Source organism: Mauremys mutica, chromosome 2 (genome assembly GCF_020497125.1).
Source record: "Mauremys mutica isolate MM-2020 ecotype Southern chromosome 2, ASM2049712v1, whole genome shotgun sequence".
Classification (NCBI taxonomy): Eukaryota; Metazoa; Chordata; order Testudines; family Geoemydidae; genus Mauremys; species Mauremys mutica.
This window is the reverse complement of record NC_059073.1, coordinates 113630065-113657301: the sequence shown is the minus strand read 5'-3', so window position 1 is coordinate 113657301 and position 27237 is coordinate 113630065. Positions and strand designations below refer to the sequence as shown.

General features: G+C 43.0%; 1 protein-coding gene across 4 annotated transcripts in view; it reads left to right on the top strand.

Annotated features, from left to right (window-relative positions):
• The first annotated feature begins 940 nt into the window (after nucleotides 1–940).
• DTNBP1 (dystrobrevin binding protein 1) overlaps nucleotides 941–27237 on the top strand; it is a 147761-nt gene continuing 121464 nt past the window's right edge. Inside the window, exons 1-5 of one of the 4 annotated variants that reach the window (XM_045005899.1) lie at nucleotides 941–1135; nucleotides 5118–5168; nucleotides 7163–7213; nucleotides 16726–16786; nucleotides 18825–18957. In XM_045005899.1, the coding sequence (XP_044861834.1) occupies nucleotides 1080–1135; nucleotides 5118–5168; nucleotides 7163–7213; nucleotides 16726–16786; nucleotides 18825–18957 (352 nt within the window). In that variant the 5' untranslated portion in view covers nucleotides 941–1079. Of the gene's footprint in view, nucleotides 1136–1283; nucleotides 1303–1551; nucleotides 1571–5117; nucleotides 5169–7162; nucleotides 7214–16725; nucleotides 16787–18824; nucleotides 18958–27237 lie in introns of those variants that run through there. The other 3 variants (XM_045005900.1, XM_045005902.1, XM_045005901.1) reach the window with 3 other exon arrangements.

The window sequence follows — 27237 nt, the reverse complement described above, 5'->3', positions numbered from 1 at the left end:
TCATGCATTCATGCAACTTATCTGGGTGTGTCCCTGCATGTTGTTGGCTGAGGGAATCACAGCACCTGGAGGATTTTGCTGCATGTCACTAGCACAGCATTGTAAGAGGCAGCCCTGACAGGAGAGTTAAGGCAGCACAGCAGTCTCCCAGTTTCAGGTTGTACCACCTATCACAGTTCCCCACTGCCATTTTATCTTGCTTTTCTTGCTCTTTCAAAAGGAGTCCAGCCAGCTCCTATGTCTGTTTTGAATGACACATCCAAAGTGCAATTTGTACCCCATTTATGGCCCATGGTACTTTAAAATGCAGCCGATTCCCATCTTCATTAAGAGCAATGTAATAGAGGGGGATCACATGTCCCAACATGCTTGCATCCAGATGCAGCATAACATGCAAGGACTGCAGTCTCCTCAGGCTGCACTGTAGTTAGCTGTTTCCCAACAAGGCAGCACCAGACACATCCCGGATGACAGAGGATAGAGATGAACACCGGGGGCAGAGAAACCTGCATTACCACGGATCCAGCACTTCCAGAGGGCTCACATGGCTGCGATAACGTGGGGCGCACACCGCCCCTTTCCCTCTGCGCTACTGCAGGGGGCCATAAGGTAACAGAGTCTAAGGACAGAACTTGGGGCCACCAGCTCAGCCACTGGCCTCCGGGGTATGACAGGCCACCGCCCCCACCACAGCTCCTCCCACCGCCCCCGTCCCTCTCAGCGGCTTCGCTCCGCCTGAGGGGCCCTGCGCAGGCGCGGAGGCCTTGCGTTCCCGCCCGCCAGAGGGAGACCGCGCGCACACGGCGCCAGGGAAAGGCAAAAGGAAGCAGCCCCATCGCTGTTCTTTACCTACGTCATGACATCACTGAGCGACGGCGATCGAGGCGGAAGGGGAGGGAATATCAACGGCTCTGGGGCGGGGCCTCCGTTGCCGGAATGAAAGCCAGGGTGGGGGAGGTAACCGCCGCCAATGCCCTTGCGAGAGACGCCTTTTCCCCGCCCCCTCTGCGCGCGGAGGGAGGCGGCCCCGCCCCGCGCTCGTGCCGCAGTGAGTGAGAGGCGGCGGGGAGGAGGAGAAGATGTTTGAGACTCTGCGCGAGCGGCTGCTGAGCGTGCAGCAGGACCTCACCTCGGGGTGGGTAGCCCCGCCCCTCCGCGCGCGGAGCAAGTTCTTCCAAGTCCCCGCCGGGGACAACGGTGCTCGGGGGGCGCGGGAGCCGGGCGGGACTCGGGACCCGTTGCCCAGCCCGGCAGGGTCGCAGCCCCTCTCCCGCTCGGGGGCGGTTACAGGCTGAGTTCCGGGTAGTGGCTCAAAACCAAAAGTTTCAGCCCCCGTCTCCCGGTCGCTGCCCCGCTGCTCCTCGGGGCCCGCCCGGACCCCGGCGGGAGCGAGCGCCCCATGCCCAAGCTGAGACCCGGGGCGGTCGCCGAGGGCTCCCGGGCTCGTGAGCCGAGCGCTGTGTGGGGGGGAAAGGAGCTGCCCCTGCGGCACCGGCCGCGGCCTCTGGAAACCTCCGGGCAGCTCTGGCTGGAACCGCTGCGCTCCGAAAGCGCCGCTTCCCGCAGAGCGGTAGGGCCCAAGGGACGGGCCCCCGGCGCCCCTAGCTCCGGGCTGTGCCTCAGGGCATCACCCCGGAGAGCTGCTACAGACGTGTCAGCTGGGGCGCCCCGGCCCGTCAGAGCCCCCGATCTCTGCCCGGGGGCGCGGGGCTGGCAGCGCTAACGGACGGGGGCGCGGGGCGGTGAGAGGTGGTTGGAGACGCTGGGGGAGCGGGCACGGGGCAACTCTGGTGTTTGGCCGTGTTAACGTTGTAGGGAGCGGGGGGAAACGGGAACGGAGACGTGTCGGCATGTGGTAAATGTGGTTTGAACGAACTGACCAGCAAAACTTCCTGGACCAAAGTAACGACTTGATGGGCGGCCCTGTAGCGTACACGGCTCGCTAAAGGCTTGTTAGCCCGTCTCTGCCTGTGGAAGGGGTGACTGTCATGTGAGGGGAGGAGGCGGGGAAGGAAGGAATGGCTCCACCCATACGTTAGGAATGGGAAAGGAAAACCAAAAGTAGAAAGCTGAGCTTCAGTTTAAGTTGTCCAACATCCTTGTATTTACAGAGGGAAAAAACCACTTACCGGTAGATAATGATGCGTCTCTTCCCCCCTACCTCTCCAGAACTTTATTATTTGCAGTGGTTCCTGACTTATGGCTGCTTCCTGTGGTCTTGTCCAGCCACGTAGGGATCTAATAAATGAAAGTCAGTGGGATGTAGGAGCCTAAGGCTTGGTTTACACTTGAAAAAAATATAAAACCTGATGACATAGCTGCACTGAGTTAACACCCCATGTAGATACAGCTGTGTCAACAGAAGGGGGCTTCTGTTGTCATTTGGAGAGGTGGTTCTCCTACACCGATAAGGAAAAAAAAAAAAGCTTTTCTGCAGATACAGTATGGTGGCATGGTCTTTGTAGTGTAGGCCGTGCCTATGCTACAAAATTATGTCAACTTAACTTACATTGGCAGACAGCCACCACAGTTATTAATTTGCTTTGTGTGTGTGCAGATGTGCCTCCTTGTGTAGGTGGTGCATGTACTCACCAGGAGCGTTTGTATCGATTGTATTGTCAGTGTGGGGCATAGTGGAACAGGTCTTGAAAGTCAGTCGACATAAGCAATGCAGTATCTACATTGACACTGCATCGACCTAATTACAGTAACTCCTCACTTAACGTTGTAGTTATGTTCCTGAAAAATGCGACTTTAAGTGAAACGATGTTAAGCGAATCCAATTTCCCCATAAGAATTAATGTAAATGGGGGGGGTGGGGTTAGCTTCCAGGGCAGCTTCCCCTACTCAGCAAAAACCAGGGGTGGAGGGCTCAACCCTCAGCCTGCCCACTCCACCCCTTCCCCCAAACCTCCACCCTTAACCTGCCTCTTCTCCCCCCCACCTCCTTTCCCTTTACTTCGCATGCTGCATCCTGGCTCCTCCCCCTCCCTCCCCTCCCTTCTAAATGCCACAAGCCAGCTGATTGCTGTGTTCAGGAGACAGGGGAGGGAGGGAGGGAGGAGGCACGCTGAGTCCTCGCTCCTCCCTCCTGCCAGGGTCAATCAGCTGGCTTGCCCTGTTAGGGAGGGGGGGAGCCTGCACACGGAGTCTTTGCTCCTCCCTGCTTTCTCCTACCTCCAAAATGCTGCAAGCCAGCGAGGCAGGGGGAGGAGGGGCAAGGCATTGATCTGTGGGGTCTGCTGGCGGGCCGGGGTGGGGAGGGAGGCTGCCAGCTGTGGAGAAAGCAGGCAGCCAAACAGCATAAGAGTGGAGCATTGCACAACTTTAAATGAGTAAGCTCCCTAATTGATCAGCAACATAACAACGAAACAACGTTAAGCAGGATGACTTTAAGTGAGGAGTTACTGTACATTGACTGTGGCTTTGGCTACACTTGCATTTCAAAGCGCTGCCGCGGCAGCGCTGCCGCGGCAGCGCTTTGAAGCGCTAAGTGTAATCAAAGCGCCAGCGCTGGGAGAAAACTCTCCCAGCGCTGTCCGTACTCCACTTCCCTGTGGGGAATAACGGACAGCGCTGGGAGCGCGGCTCCCAGCGCTGGGGCTTTGACTACACTGGCGCTTTGTAGCGCCGCAATTTGCAGCGCTGCAGAGGGTGTGTTTTCACACCCTGCTGCAGCGCTGCAAATTTGTAAGTGTAGCCAAGCCCTGTGACTCTATGCTGCTTGAGGAGGTGGTGTTAGTAAACTGGCATACAGACACACTTAAGTCAGTGGGAGCCAAATTTAAGTGAGGCCGCTTCTATAGCTAGATCGACGCAAGGCAGCTTATGTTGAGCTAACTATGTAGTGTAGACCAGGCCGTAGTCTTACCCTCAGTCTCTTTTTTGAAATTGGATTCAGGTGTTTTTGAAAAATGTTATCCTTTGTTCTTATACTGACACTTGAATTTAGAGCAGGGGTTCTCTAACTTCATTGCACTGCGACCCCCTTCTGACAAGGAAAAATTACTACATAACCCCAGGATGGGGGACTGAAGTCTGAGTCTGCCCGAGCCACACTGTCCAGTGTGGGGGGGCCAAAGCCCCACTGCCCAGGGCCAGGGCTAAAGCAGAAGCCAAAGGGCTTCAGCCCCAGGGAGGTGTCCTGTAACCTGAGCCCCACCACTCAAGGCTGAAGTGCTTGGGCTTCGGCCCTGGGTTGTGGGGCTTGGGCGTCTAATTCCAGCCTTGGCGACCCCATTAAAATGGGATTGCGACCCACTTTGGGGTCTCGAGCCACAGTTTGAGAACCGCTGATTTAAAGGATTATAAATTTTCATCATTGTTGGAAAGTACTCTTAAGGGTGAGAAGTCCCTATCTTTTTGGTCTATGCTTTCTTGGTTCATAAAAGGTATTGCTTTACATGCAGTTGAAGCGCGTGAGGGATTTTACTACCAAAGACACTGATGGAGTTGTACTAGTAGTAATGCAATGGTGGAAAATTTCCCAAAGAAGTTTTGTTGGCATGGGGGAGTGGGAATTTTCAAACTAAAGTTTTATGATGTAACTTCTGAAATATAAATTGATACAGTTAAACAGGTATAAACTCCCTGCCCTGGTATAAGTTTATCCTGGTATAAGTTCCTCCATGGAAACTCTTGTACCAGAATAAATGGTTTGTTTGATTTTACGTATGTTGCTTGGGAAGGGTTTAAGCTACACCAAAAAATAAAGTCACGCTTATTCCTATAAGAATTTCCACACAGGGTTTTTATAACTGATAAAACTTCCCTGTGTAGACAAGATGCAAGTGATTCAGGAGCAGAAGTCCCAGTGTAGATGCATACATGGGACTTGTACTCCTAAATCACATTAGGTGCATTTGACAATCCCATATGCAGCTGTTTGTACAGTACTGTGTGAGAGAAGAGAGGAGGAATACAGTCCATGGAAAAATCACGTCATGTAATAGTCTTGAAAAATACAATAAATGGGGAGACAGTTCTCACTTCCAAAATAAACTAAAGCAAAATTGACCTTTATAAACCTCAAGGTGCACCCTAGGCACCTACTGTGTCAAGCTATTTTTCTGTTGTGGTAGTTAGCAAAGACCTGATACTTTTGTTTTGAATTATAGATTGAAGACTTTGGGTGACAAATCAAGAGAAGCAAAAATAAGCAAGCAGAGGTACTTCTGTATGCTCAAATATACATCTTTGTCTTATGTCTTTATATTTATGAAAACATTGTTTTAAACATAGCTAATATACTTTGGCAAAACTATTTACATAGTATTTTACATAATACTGAAATTTTGATGAAGAATATGCTGCTCTGTTGATAAGAGAAGTACCTGAAACGTATGGTTTAATAGAACTCTCTAGTTCCCACTTTTTAAAATTAGCCATTTTTTGGTGCTCAGCACTCAGTTTAGATGTTTGCTGTAACTAAATTATATTGTCCTTTATAATATAGTAAATTAAACAGTATCACTGCCCAAAACATTTATGACACTTGAATTTATTATCTTTCTCCATGTGAATCTTAAGTACTGCAATCGTTTTTCGTATGTTATGAGGTGTTTTTAAAGTACAAGAACAGAAATAAGTGCCTTTCATTGCTTTAAAAAATTGATGATAAAGGAATGGTAACTTCAGAAGAGAAATCTTAAACCATTCTGCAGCATAGCTGAAAATAGCATTGGTTATAATGTTTCTGAAGTCAGCATTTTAAAATTTCATTCTGTTTTCAACATGAATAAATGGCATATTTGTACAATATTCAGCTGCAGAAACATACAATTTTGCTGTAGCTGTATACAATACCTCAAATGTGATTTGCAATTAATCACGATTAATTTTTCTAATCGCTTGACAGCCTTTGATGTTGTACAATATATATTTATAAAGTGTGGTCTGGTTAATATTTAGTATGTGCTGGAAGCATTGTAACATTGTTTTCATATTTAAGTTTATTCTTGCTGATAAATTATACTTGTTATTGACTAAGAGGTATAGCCAACTCATTGAAGATTTTTTTAACATTGAACCGCACATATAGTCAAGAAACCAAATAACCAAGCTAAGCCAGTTTTATTGTCTAAAGACAAAGCAATGCAGTACAGGAAGGAAAGAGTAAGTACATTTGTCTTTCCCAGGAAGCGCAGTCTTGCCGCGTGTTCAGTTCACCTTACACAGAAGATGTGCTTCCCAAATGCCACTTAAGCTAGCCATCTTTTTATAGGATGACTGTTTATAAGCTGCACAGCACTCACTACTCATATCACTTAAAGTTTAACTAATCAGTTTGTGCCAGCTTTGTTGTTGGTGCATCCCTGTACTTCCCCATCTTTTATTTTGATTATTACCTTCCAAACACAGGGGCATGAAAATACTCCTTAATGCAAAGCATTCATACACCTTACATTATTTCCTTGTACCACATTATACCTTTGTTTCATAACACTCATTCACCTAACTTTTGACAGTTTTTGTATTTGACTAAGCCATGTGCTGAGAGATTTGTCCCAGGGCACTGTAGGATATATGTCTTGGCATAAGTGAGCAAGAATAAGTGTAGTACAATTTAGCATGATTCCTCTCCCCATGTGCACACAGACATGTTAATATTGTGCATGTAATACCTATTGGTGTGTAATGTATATAACCTGTTAGCTCTGACCAACATAGAAATATTAAATTATGGGCTGGCAAAGATTCTTTCAATTTTGTAGCAACCACAGTGTTAATGTAGAGTGCATTAAATGCAAAACCTTTTGGCTTGAATGATTAGTGTCAACATATTAATGCAGAAGTAGTTAAACATCATAATAATCATGATTTCATAATCTAATCTTAAAGTTAGTACTAGATGTAAAAATTGCGTTGTACATTGCCTGTCTGTTTCTAATGAACACCAAAAATAGAGCAGTGTTAAGGGGTATAATGCAATAATCAAAAAAGGGAAAATGTAGGTGGATATCAGCTTAACATTGAAATCTAGTGGGTTTGTATTCTTTTATATTCTTGTAAAGTAGATTGCTTAGTATGTTTTGAACTAGGCCAGACAAAATGGTAGGAAATGGGGATGGCAGTGAATAATCTTGCACTGACAAGGAGATGCATTGGATGACCTTATTCTCTTCCATTTTTAACTTCTGTGGTTTTATGATTCTGTTTACAGGGCTGTTCAGTATTTGCCAAAGTTCTCTGCTGGATTGGAATTGCTCAGCAGGTATGTCCTTCCATTTTCATACTAATGTGTTTTTTCCATGGTTTCTTTCCCTAATCAAAATATTATAGGGGGAACGAGTAGTAAATAAGATCATAAGAAAATGAAAACTCTGTATCGATTGCAGGTTTTGAATGGTATGCAGTAAATAAGGAAGGGCCTACAGATGCTCCCTGACTTACGCAAGCGTTCTGTTCCAGAATGCCTTGCGTAACCCAAATTTTGCGTAAGTCGAAAACATATACCCGACCGTTACGCCAAAAAAAAAAACAAAAAAACTTTCTAGCTTACAGAACTTTTTTCCATAAATGTGGATTTGCATAAATCAGGTTTGCGTAACTTGGGGGGCGTCTGTACTAATTGAATGATGAGGGTAAATACATTGAACAGATGCCTCAAACCCAGAGCAGCGTTCATCCTGTGCACTGAGTGAAGCAGGAATACTGTGCAACCTTAATTCTACTGTATTTTGAATCTTGCAGTTCTTCTAATGTCTCTCTTTGCATATAATATATAGTTAAGTACTGTGGATTAGACTGATAATTTACAACTATCCAGTTTCTCATGCCACTGAAGCCCAACTGGTCTCTGTGCTGGCGCAGTCTATCCTTGACTAATACAAAAAGACATCCGGCTTGCATTTTAAGTAGATTAGGGCCATCAGGCTTTATAGTATAGTGAACTCACCTCTCACCTTTGGTACTCCTTGCTAATTTTGAAGAGATTTTTAAACTTAAATGTTAAAGAAAATATTACTCTTTTATTGCTTCTTGGACTGGAGGGAAAGAATGGATTAAAAAAAAATTTATTTGATCAAGTACAATAAAAACTCTGTTCTGTTGACCCCAAACCCTCTTGCTTCCACTTCAAGAAAAACAATCAACATTACATTAAGTTATTCTGCTATCTGTTTTTTTTTCTGATGCTCTCAAATTCATTTTCTAAAATATTGTGTGGTCTGCTCTTTTGACACACCACAATACTGGAGATCTGAAGCATAAATCTGGCAAAATGCCTTCACTTGGGGATTTCTCCTGGTTGTTTCTTGATGTGTTCTTAGTTGATTCAGTTGAAATATCATTCAGATCTATGCAGTGTTGTATCTGTGTTAGTCCCAAGATATTAGAGAGGCAAGGTGGGTGAGGTAATATCTTTCATTGGACCAGGTTCTGTTGGTGACAGATACAAGCTTTCAGGTCTACACAGAGCTCTTCTTCAGCTTATTTTTGCTGACCTGAAGAAGAGCTTTGTAAGCTTGTCTTTGTCACCAACAGAAGCTGGTCCAATGAAAAATATTACCTCACCCACTTTGTCTCATTAAGCTTTATGGCATTTGTAGCTGCAGTCAGATGTTCTCTTGATTTGTAAAACAGCCTGCTGGAGTTCCTTATTCTTTTTTATGTAGATTTGAAGTTGCTTTAGGCTGTCCTACAAGGACTGACTCCTTGACTGTTAACTTTCCTTCCCTTTTCTGGACTTAAGGTGTACAAGAATATTGAACTTCAATATATATTTTTAGAAATTTTTATAGAATTCGTTCCTGTGGCTTTCAGTTATCTGGGTTGTCTGCTGCATCCAATTCAGGACGAGCTTCTCTCTAAGACCACAGTAGCTCCAGTCATTGCGAGGAGCTCAGATAATGTAATATTAACTCTTATTTGGTTGCCCATAATCTTTGTTTAGCAACATGTTCTCTTATGATGCCTATGTGGAGGCTCTACCTTTTTGTGCTTCTGTAGAGGGTTTTTTCCCTGCAAAACAAACTATCATTCACAAGTCTAAAAGCAAAATATGACATCCTAAAGCTGTGATTCTGGTATGGATGCTTCCAAAGTGTGCTTTGACTTCAGTTGAAATCTCTAACAGACTATCATTGTCCACGTTATTTTCCAGTCTCTGTGGCCTTCCTATTAGGCTTCTTTTTCTATAGGTATTTTAGGCAGGTTTTGCTTTGAATCTTTTTTAGCTTGTATGACTACTCATTCCTTTGACTTGGATCTCTCTGGAGTTCATATTTTCCCTTACTGACTGCTGAGCTGACCCCCAATTATAAATACTTCATCTGTATTATAACTATTGTTTTGGCACTGGTTTTCTTCTTGAGATAATGAAAGAATCTTATCAAATGTTTTGAAATGTTACATATAAAAAATTGAATTATATGAATGGATATTTCTTCTATGAGAGAGGCAGTATAAAAAAGAAATCCTTATATACATCCTTCGAGATCAAACTAATTTAATACAAAGAAATGTGTGCAGAAGAAGCATATGAAATACATAAACTATTTTTGCATGTATCAGTATGTGTGTATGCCAGGTTTAATAAGTTGAGTTCTGGAGAAGGTAGTTAAGCAGATGGTATTATTACCTAATGCATTGTCAGATGGCAGTGGAAGGTAAGCTGCACAAGGAATGCATGATTCTGCCTTTGGCTATATGAATTAGATCTCTCTCCCCCCGTGCTGTTGTGCTAATGAAGTCACTTGTTATCCTAGTTCCAAAATTGAAAACCTGTTGGTTCTGTCAATTACAAAACATGTTCCTGTATAAGTCTGTTAGGTAACATCTAATTCCATTTCAGTCATATAAGTCTAAAAGTTTGTGATAAGTTGGATCAAATGTAAGAGTATTGGTAACTTGAATATTTCACGTTGGTAATAGAAGTTTAATAGTTTGTTAAAGCTGTATTATCTTATGCATAAGTAATTTGGAAGAGACATAGAGAAATATGATACCAAACTACTTGTTTGGGATAAACCTCCAAGGCAGAGATCCACAAAGATTAAGGTGCCCAAGTTCAAAATTTAGGTGCCTCTGAGATCAAGACCCCTGCTCACCTGCCGCCTTACTCTTGAAATGCCTAAAATCCCTCATTGCTTAAACATTGTTAGGTTTTTGTTTTTTATACTGCCGTTGCACGTTGAGCAGGTTTGTCAGAGACCTATCCACAATGACTCCAAGATTTTTCTTGAGTGGTAACAGCATAATTAGACCCCTTCATTTTGTATGTATAGTTGGAATTATGTCTTCCAACGTACATTATGTTGCATTTATCAGCACTGAATTTCATCTGCCATTTTGTTGCCCAGTCACTCAGTTTGGTAAGATCCTGTGATGGAATATACTCCACTATTCACTTCCTACGCACTACAAGGTATACTTTTCACAAAAATTACTACAATAAGGTATCATATGAAAACTTACAATTATTGTCCTAGTAACATGTCTGCTAACAACATTGCTTGTGAAGTTATAACAGGGGTGGCCAAACTTACTGACCATGAGAGCTCTGTACAACGATCTTCCGAATTTTGAGAGCTGAGGCACACCTGCCAGGGCTCAGGGCTTCAGATCTGCGGGAGGCACTTGCTAGGGCTTGGGGCTCAACCCTGCTCTAGCCTGAAGCCCTGAGCCCTGGCAGGCATGCCCTGTGGAGCTGAAGCCCTAAAACTCCTCGTCCCCGTTTGGTAGAAACCCCTACCCCACCACCCTGCTGCAAGGCAGAGGCCCCAAGCTCCTCTCTCCCTTGCCTGCTCCCTGGTCTGGTAGGTGGAGAATGGCAGGTGTGGGGGCTCTGCAAGCCGCACTTAAACCGTAAAAGAGCCACAGTTTGGCCACTCCTGACTTGTAAGATTCCCCTGTATGATGATGATAACATACATTCCAAATGCCACAGCTCTGCCTAAGCAGAAGTCAGGTCTGTCCTAAACAACAGAAGGAATGAGTGCTTTCCTTAATTTGCATTTAAGCAGTAAACAGAGATATTAAGCAAGGAGGGAAAACAAAGGAAGTTCCAACAGGTTGGGAAAAAAAACAGCAGGACCTATCTTTCTACATAGACTTTGTCTTCTGGGTCTCAGCTGGAAATGTTTTTGAGAGGGGGACTGAAACTATTAAAAAGGAGGGACAAAAACATCAGAAGGCACCCCTGTCTCTCCTTGCCTACCTCATTCTCAGCACCTGAGAAGACAAAAGGAAATAGCGATTGGACTCTGGGGGAGGGATCCTGACTAGACATGCCAAAAATGCAGAAATTGGGCTTGTTTTTGGCTTAATTGACTTGAGTTACTTCGCTAGTTTTTGGCTTGTAGCTTGTTGCTTCTTTTTTTGATTAGCCTCCGGCAAGCTGGTGGGGGGAGAGTCAGGGGTGCACAGCAGGCCCACCACAGTCTCAGACTGCACCCCGGGCGGATGTAGTCACATAGAGTGGTGGGGTTTTTAGGGATTGGCTTGTTTTGGCCTTGTTTTGAAATGGGATTATCTTGGTTTTTGGCTTATTGTGAAAGTCAGGGTGCTTATTTACTACGTGAAAGATGGCAGTTGTGGTCCTGACCTGAAAATTTGTTCAGTAATCTGCTGGCTCTTGTGGTGAGAGGGTTTGCTTTGCAACTAAGGCCTTGTCTACAGTACACAGGTCTGTTGACAAAAGTCAGCTTTTTGTCAATGAAACAGTGGAGGTGTACACACTGCAATGCTCCTCCTGCCAATTTAATTTTCCTGCTACGCTGACATAATAAAACCACCTTGATGAGTGGCATAGAGCTTTTAGTGATGAAGTTAGAGCGATAAAGTGTTAGTGTAGACACTGTGCTTGCTTATGTGTCCATAAGTGGCCTCCGGAAGTGTCCTGTAATGCCCATCATGACTGCTCTGGTCAGCAGTTTCAACTCCGCTGCCCTGCAGCCATGTACACAGGCATGTGCTCTCCCTCTTTAAAGCCTCGATATTTTTGAAAATTCACTTACTGTTTGCTCAGCGTGGAGAGCTCACATACCATCTTTCTAGCTGATCACAGCGGCTTTCTGCAGCAAACGCACTCCCACCTGGAGTACACGGGAGTAGATGGATCTGCTGGGTCTGTGGGGAGAGGAGGCTGTGCAGTCACAGCACTGCTCCAGCTGCAAGAACTTTGAGATGTACAAGCAGATTGCTCATGGCAGGAGCAGAAGGGACAAGAAAGGGACACCAAAGTAGTGTGTTAAGTTGGAGGAGCTAAAGCAGGTGCTTCAGAAGGCCAGGGAGGCCAAACATTGCTCTGGTGTATGCCACAGTCATGCCACTTTTACAAGGAGCTGCACGCCATCTTCTGTTGGTGACCACTACTCCATCGCTAAGAGCCTCCCAGGAAGACTCTCAGGAAGATATGCACAGTACTTGCACAACTGCCAGGCCAAAATGAGGATCAGACCCAGATTCCAAATTGAGATTAGTACTGAATAAAATATATGTATAGAACGCCAGCTAGAAAAAGTACAAATCTCCAAATTAGAGAAGTTATGGAAACACACCATTGAAACCACCTTAGCCCTAGCAGAATGACCTTCAAGACCCTCAATTACTGTCATCCTACCCCAAAAAAGTCTCAATACACAACCACTAAGATGCTGAATAGAAATAGTAGTCCCTCTATTTTTATCCTGCAGTGTTACAAAAAGTTTGATGAATTTTCTAAATCCCCTGGCCTAGTCCAAAAAAAAAAAGGCACTGTGGGGATTTGGTATTCCCCCACCCAAACGCACACATATAGGAAGTATGGAACCTATCTCCTCCAAAGGCAGATTCTGGGGAAAAGGGTAGGAAATTAATGGCCTGCTTAAGGACAAACTCAGTTACCACTTACTGGAAGCAGGTTTCAGAATATCACTTCAGACTTAGCCCTGGTCTACACACAGCCCCTGGTTCGAACTAGGGTACGCGAATTCAGCTACGTGAATAACGTAGCTGAATTCGAACTACCCTAGTTCGAATGACTTACCGTCTAGACGCCGCGGAAGCGAACTCCGCGGCTCCAAGGTCGACTCCGGCAACTCCTCCTGCCGCGGTGGAGTATCGGAGTCGACCGCGGCGCTTCCGGAGTTCGAACTATCGCGTCTAGATCAGACGCGATAGTTCGAACTCCGAGAAGTCGAACTCGCCGCGTCGACCCGGCGGGTAAGTATAGACGTGGCCTTAGAGGAAGAGAAGAGACTCAAGAGATACTGTAGGCTAATTTAAAGCTTTCACTAAAAGCCTTTTATTTTTAAAGCAAAGTAGTTTTACAGGATTTTGTAAAGCAACTCCTAATAAGTTTCTTTAAAGTAGTTTTGAAACGTGGCATGAGAGCCTGATGGAAAAAAGGGTCACTTAAGTAACAGGGACCAAAAGAACTAGATTAAAGAGATATCAGCTTGTGGGGGTGGGGGGAAATCACATCTAACATTTTTCTACCTTTTCTTACAAGCACTACCTAATATAAACAGGACAGAAAAATAACTAGAACAAAAACAAAAATACTGCATTTTAGCGGATTCGCTTTCATAAGTTTTTATAAAAGCCGAAATTAATAAGTAAAAAGAAAGCAATCATTCCATTTTTAATTTCTCAGATAGTGGTATTAATTTTATTCAGAGGTTCATCAATTGAGTCAAATGGATTTTGACCACTTTCATTATGATTGGACAGTAATGGAAATAGTGCATTGAGGTAGCAATAACTAGGAAACATTGGACAAATGAGCAGAGAATTTTAAATGGCAGTATGAATGTTTGTGTCTTTCCTTGAGCTATGGCTTGATTCAGTAGATTTCAGCTGTAGTTATTCAGAATTATTAAACTCATGATCACTGGATGAAAATTTATATTTTAAATTTTTGAGAAATCTTGGTCTGAATAAGAATACATCATACCCTTTTAAATGGCTCCTTCAACATATAAAGCAAAAATAAGCAGTAGTATGCAAAATAGGCAATTTTAAGTGGTTGAGTGCCAAGTAATTTTATTCTAAAAATAACTAAAAGTTTATACTATAGACTTCAGAAACAAGAAATGACAGAGCAGACCTCAATCGCCAATGCAGGGATGTGACTCCTATTTCAGTCACATGGGGTTCTTCCTATGCCTTAGGGGACATCATAATTAGTATTCGAAAAGGAAAAGAAAAAGTTAAAATACCTTGACAGAACGAAAACAATGATTGCTTCAGTTGCAATCTCTTCCGTATGTGTCTCTGTGGAGACCTTTCAACAGAAATTATATCTTTGAGTGTGGATCCACCTCTGGCAGGGACTCTCTTCGAGAGAAGTTAAAATTAAAGTCTATTATTCCCAAAATCAGTAGAGCGCTCTGTCCAAAGGCTTTCTGAAAGTTCTTTTTACCCATCTATAAAGTTTATTATTTATGATTCACTAGACAAAGTCCCTCACCAAAGTCTCTTAAGCAAAGTAAGGGATAAGAGAGAAGATCTTCTCATTGATTAGTAACTGATTAAAAGATAGGAAATAAAAGAGAGTAGAAGTGGTCAGTTTCAGAATGGATAGTGCTAAATAGCGGGGTCCCCCAAGGATCAGTTCTGGAACCAGTGCTGTTCAACATATTAATAAATGATCTGGAAAAAGGGTTAAACAGCGAGGTAGCAAAGTTTGTATGATAACTATCAGGAATAATTTTGTAAGTCCAAAACTGTCTGTGAAGAGTTACAAAGATATGTGACATAAATGGGCACAATCCAGACTAAAAGGGGGCTGTGTCACCCTTCCCCTACAACCTTGGATGCCTTACAATGCCTCACGCTAGTGGCTCCCACCTCGGCCACTCACAGCCTTCAAGCATGAAAGCCACACTCTGAGTGTCTGTGTAACTGCACCTTGCTAGATACACCCTGGCTCTCACCAGCCTTGGTTGTACGGTAGGGTGACCCAACACTCCGCCAGTCCCAGATTTTCCCCAGAAATTTATATCCTGTACTGCCCACCCCTCTCCTGGACAGTACAAATATAGTAAGTCTGTCATTCCTTTAAGGGAATAATATGCCAGTTCATTACCTTAAATAGTCACCCAGACATTTCAACACACTGGATTAGATCAAACAGTAAAACAAGTTTGTTAAACTACAGAGAGAGATTTTGAGTATAAGTAATGAGGCATAAAAGTCAAATGGTTACAAGAAAAATCAAGATAAGATGCTTACTAGTATCTACTTAAGGATTTTTGGCTAGGTTTACACTACAGAGATAAGTCAACTTGAGTTACATCAGTGATCATAAACTGCTGTAACTATTTCGCTTGTGCATGTTTACACAACATTCCTTTTTTTCGGTGGTACGCATCCACAGTTGGTAGCTTCAGCAGAGAGCAGGGCACCTTGGGTGGCTATCCCAGTGTGTAACTTGCTATCTTCTACAGCTAGGAGTTCTGGGAATGGATAGCAGTGCATCATAGGGGTGACCTTCCGACTACATTTTGAGCCTTTTTCCAACTACCCCTGTAAACTGTGCGTCTGCCATCTCTGCCTGAAAGCATGGATCCTGACAGTCTTATGATGAGTGTTACGAACACAACACGGTTGATCCTACAGTATTTCATGAGCTACAAATCTGAAAATGATACAGTGGTGCCTGCACTGCTGTGGGCCATGGAAAGAAAGAAAATTCAAGATTGATATTGGCATTCACAGAGCAGCTGCATACGGTGGACCGTTGGTATTGGGCTTAGGAAACAAGCACTGATTTGTTCAGTCACATTGTGATGTGGGTATGAGATGATGAGCAGTGGCTGCAGAACTTTCAGATGTGCAAAGCCACCTTCCTGGAACTGTGTGCGGAGCTCGCCCCTGCACTGCAGCACAAGCACACCAAAATGAGAGCTGCCCTCATGCTGGAAAAGCAAGTGGCTATCACTGTGTGAAAGCTGTCAACTGCAGACTGCTACCGATCAGTCACAAATCAGTTTGGAGTTGGGAAGTCCAATGAGAGGGTGGCGGTGATGCAAGTATGCAGGGCCATCAATCACCTTTTGCTCCAAAGGATGGTGACTTTGGGCAATGTACTTGTATATCTTAGTTCTTTTGGGCCGAGATACCTTATCATAGTGAGTCTTCAATCATCAGGCCTTTAGGTGCTACTGTAAATAATTAATTAATAAAATAGTTTATATTTGCAGCATCTGGAAGTGCCCCTGGCATTGTAATAAACAGTCACTGTAAGAAGTGAGCTGTAGCCCACGAAAGCTTATGCTGAAATAAATTCGTTAGTCTCTAAGGTGCCACAAGTACTCCTGTTCTTTTTGTATGGATGAAGAGCTTCTTAGATAACTCTGGGGTCAATGGTCTTACTGAGTGTTCCAGTAAAAGTTTACATGGATGTATGTATTCCGAGTGCAGATTCCATAGGCACGTATACCTTTTAAAAAAAAATATTCAGAATGCTATTTGTGTTGCATACAATTATAAGATATTTAATATTCGTATTTTATTGCTTTCCTCCTGGGACTAGTGTATTTTAGTTTTTTTTTCTGTACAGTTTTGAAGATACGACTCGGCTGTGTTTTCTAGTCAGGTTAATTAGCAGTTTAGGAAATCCATGGAGCACTAAGCAGCAAATGCAAAGTTTTCAACTGGGACAGATACGCTACTAATGTGAAACTTGCGTTTAGAAATACACAGATAAGATGAAACACCAACATTCATAACATTTGTTTTGAATTGAGACTGAATTTATGGTAAGCATAACCACAAAAGTTTAATTTTTATTCTGTTCAGATATGAAGACACTTGGGCAGCCCTTCACAAAGGAGCTAAGGAATGTGCCAAAGCTGGAGAGGTAAGAAAAAAAAAAATTACATCTGTTAAAATATCTGAAGAGCTGTGAAACTTTTTTAAAAATTCTAATAAATATCAGTATTTTGAGAAATGATTCAAATTACATTACAGTTGGATAATTGTTAAATTAGATTTGACTATTTTTACTTGATTTAATCCAGTACAGTAGAACCTCAGAGTTACAAACACCTCAGGAATGGAGGTTGTTCATAGCTCTGAACAAAACATTATGTTGGTTCTTTCAAAAGTTTACAACTGAATATTGACTTAATACAGCTTTGAAACTTTACTATGCAGAAGAAAAATGATGCTTTCTCTTTTTATTTTTTTTTAGTAATTTACATTTAACATAGTACTGTACTGCATTTGCCTTTTTTGTCTCTGCTGCTGCCTGATTGTGTACTTCCAGTTCTAAATGAGGTATGTGGTTGACTGGTCAGTTCGTAATCTGAGGTTCTATTGTATGTAGCAGGTAGTTGTTAAAGCAGAATTTCCAAAATTCCTAAAAAGTCTGATGCTTCAGATTTAAAAACTCACTATACCAGACGGGTGACTTAAGGTACATATTCACTTGTGGTAGTAATGTAATGTACAGAGACTACATGACCCGCTTGCTGGGGTATAAGTAGCAGGATACACGGTGAGGTGTGCCTTAGGGGAATAGAGTGCCATACCTGCCTGATCCCCACGATATATGCCGTTCACGAGCTCTCTACGTTTCCAAGCAGTGCCTCACACCTATACACAATATTTTTGGCAGTGTAGTTGAGGAGCAGTGGGGCCAGGAAGTGGGGAGAGGAGTCACTGTATGGTGAGCTGCTCCTCTGTCTGCCCAACCCCCATGGATCTGGACCTTCACCCAGCCCCCCCAGCCAAGCCTCACCTTCTGCACCCAGACACCTTCTGCCAGCCCTGCTCCCACCCCGCTTTGCAGAGCTTCCTGTAGCTGGGGGGAGGTCTCTGGGGGGCTGAACTCCACCCCCTCTTCACCCTACCCGGCTGGGATTAATGTCCCTAGGCAGTGACTCTCCCCCGGCTGCTCTGGGTACCCAACCAGATGCACCCCCACTGCCGGAATGGGTGAGTGAGCACTGGTGCAGCTTCTCTTTTTGCTTCCCCACAGAAACCATTTTTCTGTGTTAAAGCAGAGAGGAGGGTATGTGAGGGGACAGGTTTCTGTGTGCCTGCAGTGGCGCAGAATTCTCCTAGGAGTAAACTAATAAATTTTAAAATGCTGTTTTTGTCCATTTTAATTTAATTTGAATTTCCATCCAAGTGGACCTTGACATAAATAAAATTAAACATAATCTAGTAAATAAGAAATGCATCATTTCACCTTTTCCTAACGTAATAAAAATTAAAAAACTTAATCTGAATAAATGTATGTAAAGCTATATAGTATACTTAATCTATACAGATTGATTTACGCATTTTTCCTGGTTAAGAAAAATGAAGCACAATTTAGTGTAAAGGCTATATTTTGTTGCAAATAAACATGTTTTAATGGTTACCAATCATTGAGAATCAAAAATAACTAAAAAGTACAAATATAAAACAAGATGGAAAATAGATGATTTAAATCCGTTTCCTGCTTGCTGATTTAAATACTGATTGATTTTTAAATCACTCTGCCCTGAAGGACAGGGTATTAAGGTACTTAAGAGCTTAAACTTGAGGGAGAGGTGGGCCAGAATCTTCACAGAGAAGCTGTTTTATAAATGTTTGTTCCTGAAATAAGTAGAAATAAATACTTGATAATAAATAGCAAAGTCTACATTTTATGGAGCATATTAGACTTCCTGTTAGAGCATATTGAACTTAAAAAAATTTTTTAACACTCCGCCCCGCAACTTGTACTAAAGCATACTGTGAACATCTCTCTCAGCACTGAAACTTCATTGCTCTAGTCATAGGCTTTGTGGCTGTATGGATTATACAAATCAATCAAGATGCTCATAAAGCTGAAGTTCATGAATTAATAATCACTATTTTGCAAGTAAATACAAACTAAGTTTTATCATTGGTTGTAAATATTACAGCTAGTGGATAGCGAAGTTGTGATGCTTTCTGCACACTGGGAGAAGAAGAGGAGTAGTCTAATAGAGCTGCAGGAACAACTCCAGCAAGTTCCAGGGTTATTAGCAGATCTGGAGTCCATGACAGCAAATCTGGGTAAGCTGTGTGTGATGTGTTTTTTAACAGGTGTAAAAAACATTGTAAAAAATTAGTCACATAACAAAACACAGAGGGCTGACAATAATTCAGCTGTTCTGTTAATTGTAATTATAAAGCTATTTTTACTCTAATAGATTTCTCTATTTTATAGAATGTCTTGAAAACTAGCTGGTTATCATACATAATTTGAGTGTATTCAGCTATTAAATCTGCACACTCTTAGAGAATTTATCTGTAAATTGCATTTCTGCGAGAGAATCCCCTAATCTGGGACACCCCGGCTGGTAGCTAAAATAAAAGCAGGAGTATTTTTAATTATACATTGTTGCTGGTTGCTACAGTTACAAAAAATTGTGGATATAGTGTAAATAGCCAAGACACTTTGGAAGCGCAGGGCTAGCCTTTCGTGTTGGTGTTGGTCTTATCATAGACGTTGTTACGAGCCCTGCCTATTACTAAGGTTGCCCAACAAATCCCTTTATAAGATCAGTTTTTTCAGATGCTTACAACTTTTCTGAACAGTACCTTTTGGGCAGAAATTTTCTATGGCTGATGTCTGCCTCGTGCTGAATATTTTGGAAAATTTCAGCCAAAATGGTTCATCTGTTTCCAAGAACAAGGTTAATGAAAAAATTGTTTTTGTCCATGCTAAACAATTTTGGTAACCTTTTCTTTGAAAAGCTCTTGTGCTCCCAGGCATTGAACTGCGACTTGAAATTTAGGAGGAGGGTAGCCTTTGTTTCAGTGATGTGCCTTTTTGCTGTCCTTATGAAAATCTGCTGAAGTCTGGCCAACTCATAAGCCTTTGGAAAAAGGGCAGTTTGTACATGCTCAGTAGAGACTTAATAAATTTCAGCAACTAAATTCTCCCAAAGTTTCTGTCTGTACTGGGCATGCTGCAGCCTGAAACTAAGCAGGACTTTCCCAGTAATTGCAGCTTGGGGCTGCTGTGGACCAAGTCTGTCTGGGCAACAGAACTGAGAACAGGAGGATTCCTTTCTGTGATGTCAGTGACATTCCTGTTGCTGGCTAGGCAGCCATGGAGGAGGAAACTGTCTGGTTTGAATGCAGAGGAGGCAATAGATAGACATTTAGGGGTGGATGGACTAGATTGTGACAAGCAGCCTGCAGCAGAGCCTAACAAAGGGTGTGGGAGGAGAGGGAGCAGAAGACAGAAGCTGGGACTATTAGTTGGGTGGGAGGCTGGGCAAGGAGAATGGGACTGGGAGCCAGAGAAAGAAATAGGGTGGAGGTGGGAACTAGGACCCAATAGGGAGGTGTGGGAGGGGTGGAGAGTGAGAGATTCGCTGAGGAACTGGGGGTGGAAAGAGATTGGTACTGAGGACAGTGTGGGGGCGAGGGGAAACGCATCTGATGAGAAGCTGGGGTGCGGGGTGAAGAACTGAGACTGGCTGGCAAAGAGACTGGAACAAGTAGCTAGGGGACACGTACGGGGATTGGAACTGAGATGCAAGGGGATCTGGGGTGGGAGATTAGGACTGGGACCCAGTGGGTATGGAAAACATGGGGTAATGGTGGGGGAGACATAGATTGGATAAGGAGATGTGGAAGGAGAATTGGGGTTGTTTGGACAATGGGATTGGGAGGGAGATATCAACACGGTTGCTTTAGGAGAAGCTCAGGGAGCTCATGAGCAGGTCCCCAGACAATCCTCTGATTAGAACTTGTTTAAAACTTACACAGTATATGTATATAATGTCTTTTATCTGGCGAAAAAAATTAGCCTGGAACCTAACATCCCCTCCCCCTTTACATTAATTCTTATGGGGAAATTGGATTTGCTTAACTTCGTTTCACTTAAAATTGCATTCTTTTTAAGAGTATAACTACAACGTTAAGCAAGGAGTTACTGTAGTCTGGATGAGTGAAATTTAGGACTGCTGGGCAAGGGGATTGGTATGGGAAATCTGGGGAGTGGAGACTGGGATTGGCTAAATGAAGAAAATGGGATTGCGATGAGACTCTAGGGGTTAGTAATAGACAGGAGTGGGACGGGTTGGATGGCACAGGACAGAAGAGGGGGCAGAATACTGTGCCCAGTGGAGCATGCTCACATATCCTAATTCATAGAATAACTATGTACTAGAATATATGCTGTTTGTATTTAAGAGAATTATGCTCTTCAGTGTTTTTGAAAAGTAGAATCACTGTTGTGAACTAAGGCATTTTTGAAAAACCTGATTGTGCTTCAACTTTCAAATCAGTGCCATATTAAGAACATCTGATAGGCTCTTTCAGTAGAGGGAGAATTAGAGGAGTCTTAGAAAATGAAACAATACTGACAGTATTCTTTTTTCTCTTTAAAATGTACTAAATTTAGTTCTGTCACAGCTTTCTTGTGTATTTTTGCTTTAGAATCTGTAGCGGAAAGCTTTAAAATGATAACCTACAGAGTGCAGTTCATAAGTGTAACTCTTCTGCCTCCTAGAGGTTTATACTATATATTTCTTTCACCTTGTAAATTTGAGCAAGTATCACTTACCACTGTCTTGTATTTCAAGGTTTATGGGTATTTAGAACTGAATAATTCTCAGTAGCCTCCATGTCAGTCTTCACAGTGGGCATTCCTCTTCTCCATGGGGAGGCCGAGCATATCTGTGCTCTGAGCATAGGACTTTTCATCAGGAAGAACTCTTCAGAATTCTCTGCTTCCAAATGGCACACATGACAGATGATAGGTCTCCCTTTGTAGTAGAGCCTTTACAGGATTTGTAAAAGATTAACTTTAACTTTTTCTTCATTGTCTTCAAGGGTTTTCTCCTCAAAACTCCTAAACAGACACATGTACTCAGAGAAAGAGAAATTCCTGCTCCCAGCCAGCACATAGGCAGGTTCTGTGCTGAGATGGTTGAAAAGGCTACAAAATATCCCCCTTCTCACAAGCTGTCTTTCTTACAAGGCCGTAGCTGCCATAAAAGGTGCCAGCTCCTGCAACCTTTCTAATACTAGTGAGTCATTTGTTCCCAGTGGCTCCGGCTCTCTCCCCATTCTGTGTTGGCACACCCCACTCAGTCTGGACCCAGCAGCCAGTAGCATGAGGTGAAGTGTTTCAGACCCTCTTCTCTGTCAGATGGATCTACCTCCTCTTTGTATAAAATATTTACATATTGATTGGGTGAGAGAGAGAGTGAGTGATTCTATAGCCTAGTGATTTAGCACACTTCCTTGGGGTACCCAGGTTCCATTCCCTGCTCCAAGGAGTATTTAAGTATTTCATGCAAAGTAGAACAGCTTCAAAAGGAGAGACTGAGACATCCACCCCAGAATAGCTTTATAGTTCAGTGTTTAGGGCAATCACCTAGGAGACAAGAGTTCAAGTCCTTGCTCCAAATTAGGCAGAATTGGGATATCCCCCACTACCCAGGTGAGTGCTTTAACCACTGGACTATTGGGCATAAGGGGGGGGGCGCGTACTGCCACCACTTCCATTTTTTTCTTTTTCTTTTTTTTGCAAAAGGGCTGACCTGGTGTAGGTGTCTAATTTCAGGGGAGGGTTCACAGCTGTGAATCCCAAGCAGGGATAGGCGCCTAACTGAATTTCAGGGTCAGGGCTTCGCTTGCACCCTTTTCCTTGACACTTCCTACTGGCCAGCTTAGGCACCTCCTTGCTCTGTGTGCAGGCTTTTACGAATCCCTTGTTTTTTTTAGGTGCCTGACTGCCTATGCATTGTATAGGAAGCTTGGACACCTAATGTGGGGCTGGGGATTGATTCCACTGGGTGGCAGGGTGCGTGATCCTAAGTCCCTTAGATCTCCCTGATATTATCTCACCCACCTTGTCTCCCTAGTCCCTTTGTAGTTCTAGCCCAATGTGACTACTGTTTTCCTTAGGGGACAGACATGCAGGATATGTTTCTGCAGATTCTTTTTTGATCTCCCTGGTAATGTGCTCTCCTCCTCCTCTCAAGGATTTGTCCCAAGGACTGGTGAAGGCAGTTGCTTCACATTTTGCTCTTAAAGGGGCAGCACAGTGTCTTAAAACCTCTCATGTGAGTCTCCTCTCTAGATCTTCTAAAGAGAAGGCTGAATCTCTAGACCTGGGATTTTGAGTGAGATACCTGAGACTCTTAATTATTCTTCTCAGAATTAAGCCAAATTGAAGACTAACTTCATATTTTTAGAAAATAAAACATTAATAAAATACCCAGAAAAGTTGAAGGAATGCTGTGTAGTTCTTCCTTACCTGGTTTGAGGGTGTAACTAAGGGGGAGTGGGAAATCCCTATGAAGACACATTGGTACCTAAGGACTAAAAGATCTTCATTACTCTGGCTAAGGTGAAGCCTGCAGCTTCATTAGTAAAAGGCCTAATCATACTAGCTGAGGGAGTATTCCTTCCAAACACAGAGACACAAGAGTGAAATCATCACACAGACTAAATTTGGGTACAACAGCCTCAGTGCTGAGTATTGGCTGCAATCTCTTATTGTGCAGGTCTGTTCTCATCTAGGAGACAATTGTGAGAGTGCACAAAAATAAAAAATACATAAAATCTGTTTTAAACTAGATTTTCCTAGCAGCTTTTCAGGGCTAATGCTGCACCTGACTGATTTGCTGTTATTCATAATTTTCAAAGATGTGTCTGAGGGGCAACTACAGCTCTGCTTGAAGAAATTGGAATATTTCAGGCTAACATCTGATATCCTTCCATGTATTTTGTTGGTAAAGTGAGCATACAGACAAAGCAGTCATTGAATCTTTAGATGAGAATAAGTCCCTCCCTCATTCCAGAGAGAGAGAGAGAGTTCAAATTATTTTATCTCAGCAGGTGTTCCCTTTGAAGAATTTGCTCATCTAGGTTCCAGTATTGAGATCACAAATTAGGAGAAGGCCATTCTGTTCTGAGAATTAAATCCCAGCCTTGGTCTTCCTTTAGAAAACAATTCAACTTGTGTTTTTTGTTTTTAGTTTCTCAGTTCTAGGCTGATTCCATCCCTCTGAGAGGTGTTTCAGGGTGCGCCCTCATCTGGGAGTGAACCACCTCAGCAAATGGGTGCTTGAGATAATCAAGGAAGGCTAATCCTTCAAAGCCTAATATAGATTTTTGTTGGTAAATGGCAGTAAATGTTAATTTCACCATATATACACACTCACCGACAAAATATTTCCAACAATAATCTAAATGTACAGATAGGCAAAGTAAGTAAATTTAAGGATATTTATTTGGTATATTTTGATGGGTCGACAGTGTATGTTGGAACAATTAAAAAGTTAAGATTTATAAATCTTAACATTTACAGTCATTAAATTGTCTGAGTCCTCCCCCCATAATTTCCTGCAACTGTGAAAATTTAAATAGATAAAAATAGGGAGAAACTCCTTAAAAGCCATAACTTTGTGCAGTTGTGAAAATGTAAATGGATAAAAGTTGGAAAATATGCTTATAGAAATATCAATACTATCCATCAGAATTATTACCAAAAAAAAAAAAACTCTGGCAAGCCTAGACGTAATATTGAACTCACTCATTGTCTTAGGGACAAGTTTATCCTTTCCTCAAAATAAATTAAAATAAACCAACACTATCAACAAGATCTTGGTAGCATCAGAAGATAAAGGGTAAAATAATCCATATCCTACGTGTAAGAATTATGGAACCAGTTCTGTGGAGAGGCAGATTTTAGTAAGGGCACAAGAATTTTTTTGTAGTACAAAGAGAAACAATGGCATGCAGCCCATAATGAAATAAGTATTCTAGGTGGAAATGCAGTCCATTACAGCTTTATCTTCCAAAACTTCAAAGTATACAAATAACGTCTTGGAGATCCCCTGAAAATATGATCAGGAAGAGTCACCCATTGATTCCTTAGCTTCTGCTACAGTAAGCATTTGGGTAAAAGTGATTTTGAAATTATGCAGATTTTATGATTGTAAGGAAAGGAAGGCGTGAGAGCAGCAGAGTAAGGAAAATGGACTTCAAAAAAGCAGCTTTAAACAAACTGAGAGAATTAGCAGATCAAGTCCCTGGGAAGAAAATCGAAGAGATGAAGGAATTCAGGAGAGCTGGCAATTTCTCAAGGAGACTGCATTAAACATACAACTGCAACCTGTTCTGATGCAAAGGAACTATAGGAAGAATAGTAGGAGGCTAATATGGCTCTATGGCCAGGTGTCTTGGATGGGCCACACTAAGAATGCTACACTCACAGCAGATTGCAAGTAATAGGGCAGACCATCCCCAAAGCGGTGATTTACTTCATAACAGGGGGTCTCAAACTCCCAGCCCGCAAGCCTCCCCAGTGTGGCCTGCAGGGCTCCAGCAGTTTTGGGGCCAGGTCTCTCCCTTAGCCTCACCTGCCACCCCCGTGCACTCCCCCCTCAGGGGCCCCGGCAGCGCAGCGGAGCTGAGTGGCATCTGCCTGCTCACTCCAGTGGCTGCCGGCCCCTCTGTGCAGCCCAGGGGCGGGGTGGAGCTGTGCCTCCGCACACTGCCCCTGCCCCAAGCGTCCCTTCAGCCAATGAGATGCTGCAGGGGCAGTGCCTGGGGGAAGAAGCGCGCGGAGGCCCCCCAGCCTGCCCCGCCTTGGAACCCTAGGTAAGTGCCGCACCCCCCGACCCACTTCCCACACATCCCCCAGCCCCTAAACTCCATCCCAGATCCTGTACCCCAGACCCCTTCCCCTACCCAAACTCCCTCCCAGAGCCCAACCTCTCACCCCTTCTGCACCCAAACTCCCTTCCAGAGCCTGCACCCCAGTTCCCTACCCCAGACCTCCTCCCCCACCCAAACTCTGTCCCAGAGCCGTAGGCAGGTGGGGGGTGGAGTCTTTGGGGGACAGATTCTGAGTGGCATGAGTAACATTAGCCTGCTGGGAAGATTTGAGGACTGGCACTAGCCCTAAGGTAAATTGAGTTTGAGTCTCCTGCTCTATAAGTTAATTCACCAAGCCAATAACACAAGAGCTTCTCCAGCACACTGGTTAACCTGAAGCCAAACACAGTCCCCTTTGGGAATTGCAGCCCTTGGCTCTGATCCGGACAACCAAATCTAATATAGTGAGAGGTTATTAGAAACCTATTTCACCATTTGGGATTAGAAAGAACATCACATAGGATCAGGCACATATCCCCAGATCTCAGATTTTATCAAAATATCAAACTGTCAGTCAATTCTTAGTTACTAACTAAAGATTAATAATATAAAAGTTATAAATGATTAATCATATACATACAAATGATTGTAAAATCCTTATCAGGTTTGTAGCAGTGATGGAATAGATTGTTGGCTTGCAAAAGTCTCTCTTGTGACTTCCAAAAGATTGAAAGGTCCTCAGTCCATAGTTCAAGATGCTCCTTTTAGTTGTAAATTCACAGTCCCAGAGAATTAGAGCAGGGAAGAAGCAACATGGAGGTGTCTCAGAGGTCTTTTTATATCCTTTGCCATGTGCATGGAAATTTATTGTCCCCAACAAAGCCCAGAGCCCATGTATGTGGAAAGTTACTGGCCCAAGATGGAGTCCATGGTCACATGAGCACATCACATGCCCTTACTCATTTTGCTCAATCACAGGGGGTGGCCATTGCTTGTTTGCTGTCTGAGGCATTCTCAGGAAGAGCTATCTGAACAGGAGCTTCTTCAGTGGTCCATTGTGAGAGTGGAGTGTCCTTGATAGGCTGTCAACACGTAGCTGTCTAGCCCTAATGTAAATTCTGTCTGGGGTTGTCACCCAGGAATACTACAACAAAGGTTTAAGATACAAGTACAAAGCCAGTATTCATAACTTCAGATACTGAGATGTTACATGCATATAAACAGGATAATATATACTTTATAAGTTATAATTATAACTTTGCAATTTACTCCTTACATGAAATTGTACAAGTTTCGTTGCATTGTATAACAGTGGTAGCAACAATGATACAAATGGTCATCTTTCTTATACATAGCATTGCAGTCTCTACCAGGAGCTCTTTAATGACCTGAAAATCAAAAAGTGGAAACATGGATGAATTGCTAAGGCTAATTACAAAAGAATAGCATAAGCATGTAAGCACAAAATCAGAAAGGCTAAATGATAAAATGATTTATACCTAGGAAGGGACATGAACACAATAAGAAGAGGTTCTATTAATACACGAGGAGCAAGAGGAAGATGAAGCAAAGTATAGTGGGGAAGGAGAGCTAATAACTGGTGACATCAAGAAGGATGAGGTGTTCAATGCCTATTTTGTGTAAGTTTTCCCAAAAAAGGTTAATGGTAACTGGATATACAATACACTATTAATAAGGGGGAAGGAAAATCAGTCAAAATAGGAA